Source organism: Echinococcus granulosus (genome assembly GCF_000524195.1).
Source record: "Echinococcus granulosus chromosome Unknown EG_S00085, whole genome shotgun sequence".
In the NCBI taxonomy this organism is placed as follows: domain Eukaryota; kingdom Metazoa; phylum Platyhelminthes; class Cestoda; order Cyclophyllidea; family Taeniidae; genus Echinococcus; species Echinococcus granulosus.
The window spans coordinates 238347-240516 of NW_020170465.1; the positions used below are offsets into that span (position 1 = coordinate 238347).

General features: G+C 41.5%; 1 protein-coding gene across 1 annotated transcript in view; it reads right to left on the reverse strand. All coding sequences in view use genetic code 11, as the record gives it.

Annotated features, from left to right (window-relative positions):
- Nucleotides 1–394: 394 nt before the first annotated feature.
- The window catches only part of EGR_07737 (hypothetical protein), a gene marked incomplete at both ends in the record, with an annotated part of 4385 nt that continues 2609 nt past the window's right edge, over nucleotides 395–2170 (reverse strand). Inside the window, 3 exons of the mRNA XM_024496986.1 lie at nucleotides 395–512; nucleotides 549–610; nucleotides 1560–1610. Of these exons, the coding sequence (XP_024348609.1) occupies nucleotides 395–512; nucleotides 549–610; nucleotides 1560–1610 (231 nt within the window). The remainder of the gene's footprint in view (nucleotides 513–548; nucleotides 611–1559; nucleotides 1611–2170) is intronic.

The following is a 2170-nucleotide window of genomic DNA, read 5'->3' on the forward strand; positions in this document are numbered from 1 at the left end:
GTTGCAACACACAGCCCCCAGAGTGAGTCATAACTAAGGGGTGAAGGGTTGAGGTCACGATTAGTCAAGCGCGCACACACGCGCAGAGGATTGGCCAATGCTCAACTAGTAGTATGAGGCTTTAACAGAAGTTGACATCACCTCCTAACCGCTATTATTATTTTTTTGATACCTAAAACGTATTAAGGCACAATTAGAACACGCCATAAAACGGAGTTACAGTCAGCCTGTCGTGATTCTTGTGACCACGACAAACTGCTTTGCATGCTGTTTTGCCGAAAGCTCTATCAAATCGAGAGCCGAACGATCTCCTCACGCATATTATGCTATACTGGATGGTAGCAAATTCCCGGTAAGAACCTGATTGTTTTATTAAGCCTTATTATCGTACAGCCTAACCTACTAATGCAAAATTTTGCAAAAGAAGAACAGTTATTGATAAGAATGCATTTTCCCACGATAATGAAAACAAAATTATACGAAGGCCGAACTCAGAACTCGTGTCATTATGTCTTTATAAGCACAAGCGAAATTAACATTTTACTGACAAAACTTCAGTAGTGCCTTTTAAATCAAACTGCAGCTTATGAGAGACAGCTTTACATACAAACTTTTACGTGATCAAATAAGGATGCCATCAAAAATTAAAGAATCCACTATATTACTTTGCTTGGTGCATTTTAGGATGTGGTACAGCAATTTAGAATTGAGTACTATCCAGCGTACCTCCTGTTTCGCCATGGAAAATTACAAAAATCGACGTCTGGAATAAACGCGGAGGGGGTTGACGCTTTTTTCAATTCTTTCTAACTGAGTCCGTGTCTGCACATAAATGTACTGTCTTCAGGTCTAAAAATATAGTTAAACAGTGGCTACTTTTATGGCTTATTTGACCATTCAAGGGATAAGGCACTGTGAGCCGTGCACTCATCCCAAAATGAATCTCTCCCCGAATCAGCTTTAACACAAATGCATGGACTCTAAGAGAGTGATCTATCTGAAATGATTCCACAACGGTAGTGGATAACAAAAACAACCTGAAAGATAGTCCACGTGGAGGTGTAGTCACGTTTATCCTAGGTGAATGGTAAACAAGCATCTATCTAATCAAAGCATTAATCTCAGCAAAACATCTCCTCCAAATAAACTTTCAGTTCGTGTCCGCATCTTCATGCATAAAAATGGCAACATAAACCCCGGAGACAAATGATAGCCAAAATGAATCTGTCATGGTGGTCTACTGTAGCATTGCTAATTTTTACGGCTAGTAATCACTTACTTCACCGTGAAAGGCTTTACGTTCAACATCTAGTGCAATGCCCTCAAGCAGATCCAGTGGTCCAGTTCAACTGAAAGGCCTATTGAAAAATCAGATCAGAAAATTATCCCGTCAGCGACCCATCTAGGCAGCTTGTAAGCAAGTAAGTAGCTCTTTGAGAGAGGAACGTAGTACGCTCTCTTGAGACAGGTATTTGTTGTGGTCAAAAGGGAATCATAAAGTTTCAGGACCAACAAAAGGAAATGTGATGGTTTCCCAACAAGGGGAGAAGAAATTTTACCCAAATCGCTTCAATTCCATTGCACCACATCAAACTACATCGTAATCGGTCCTAGTAATTTCAAATTAACAAGAATAAACTCGACTACGAGCGCAGTGTTGCATCATGACAGAATTAAATGGATCTCCCAATTGTAACCACTTTGCAAACAGCAGTGCGGGTGATTGTTGTGGCGGGTAAGTTTAAATGGATATCGGAAGGGGAATTAATTAACTTGCGTCGCTCAACACTGGCTAATCTAAACGGCGACTGCTGTCTAACAAACCAATCAGTACTTGTCCAAGCATTTCATAAAATGCATAACAAAGAGTGACCTTTTACAGACAAGTTTGCTTATCGTCATCCCGTCTGGTCACTCCGCCTCCATTTCAGTACTGCACATCTCACCACCATCTGAGTCACCTCTCGATTCTGGCAACGTGGAGGAAGTACCACTTCCTCATCATTCACAATCAGTTGACAAGGGTGTGGTAATCCTGTTTCACTTCGACAGTCGTCGCTCTGCGGAAACGAATAAGAGGTTGAAATGGTCAGCCCATGTTGTGTGAGACTGCATGCGCTATTCCATCCACAAGTGATGTCCGCCTTCTCTTCCACTCCATTTCATTCCC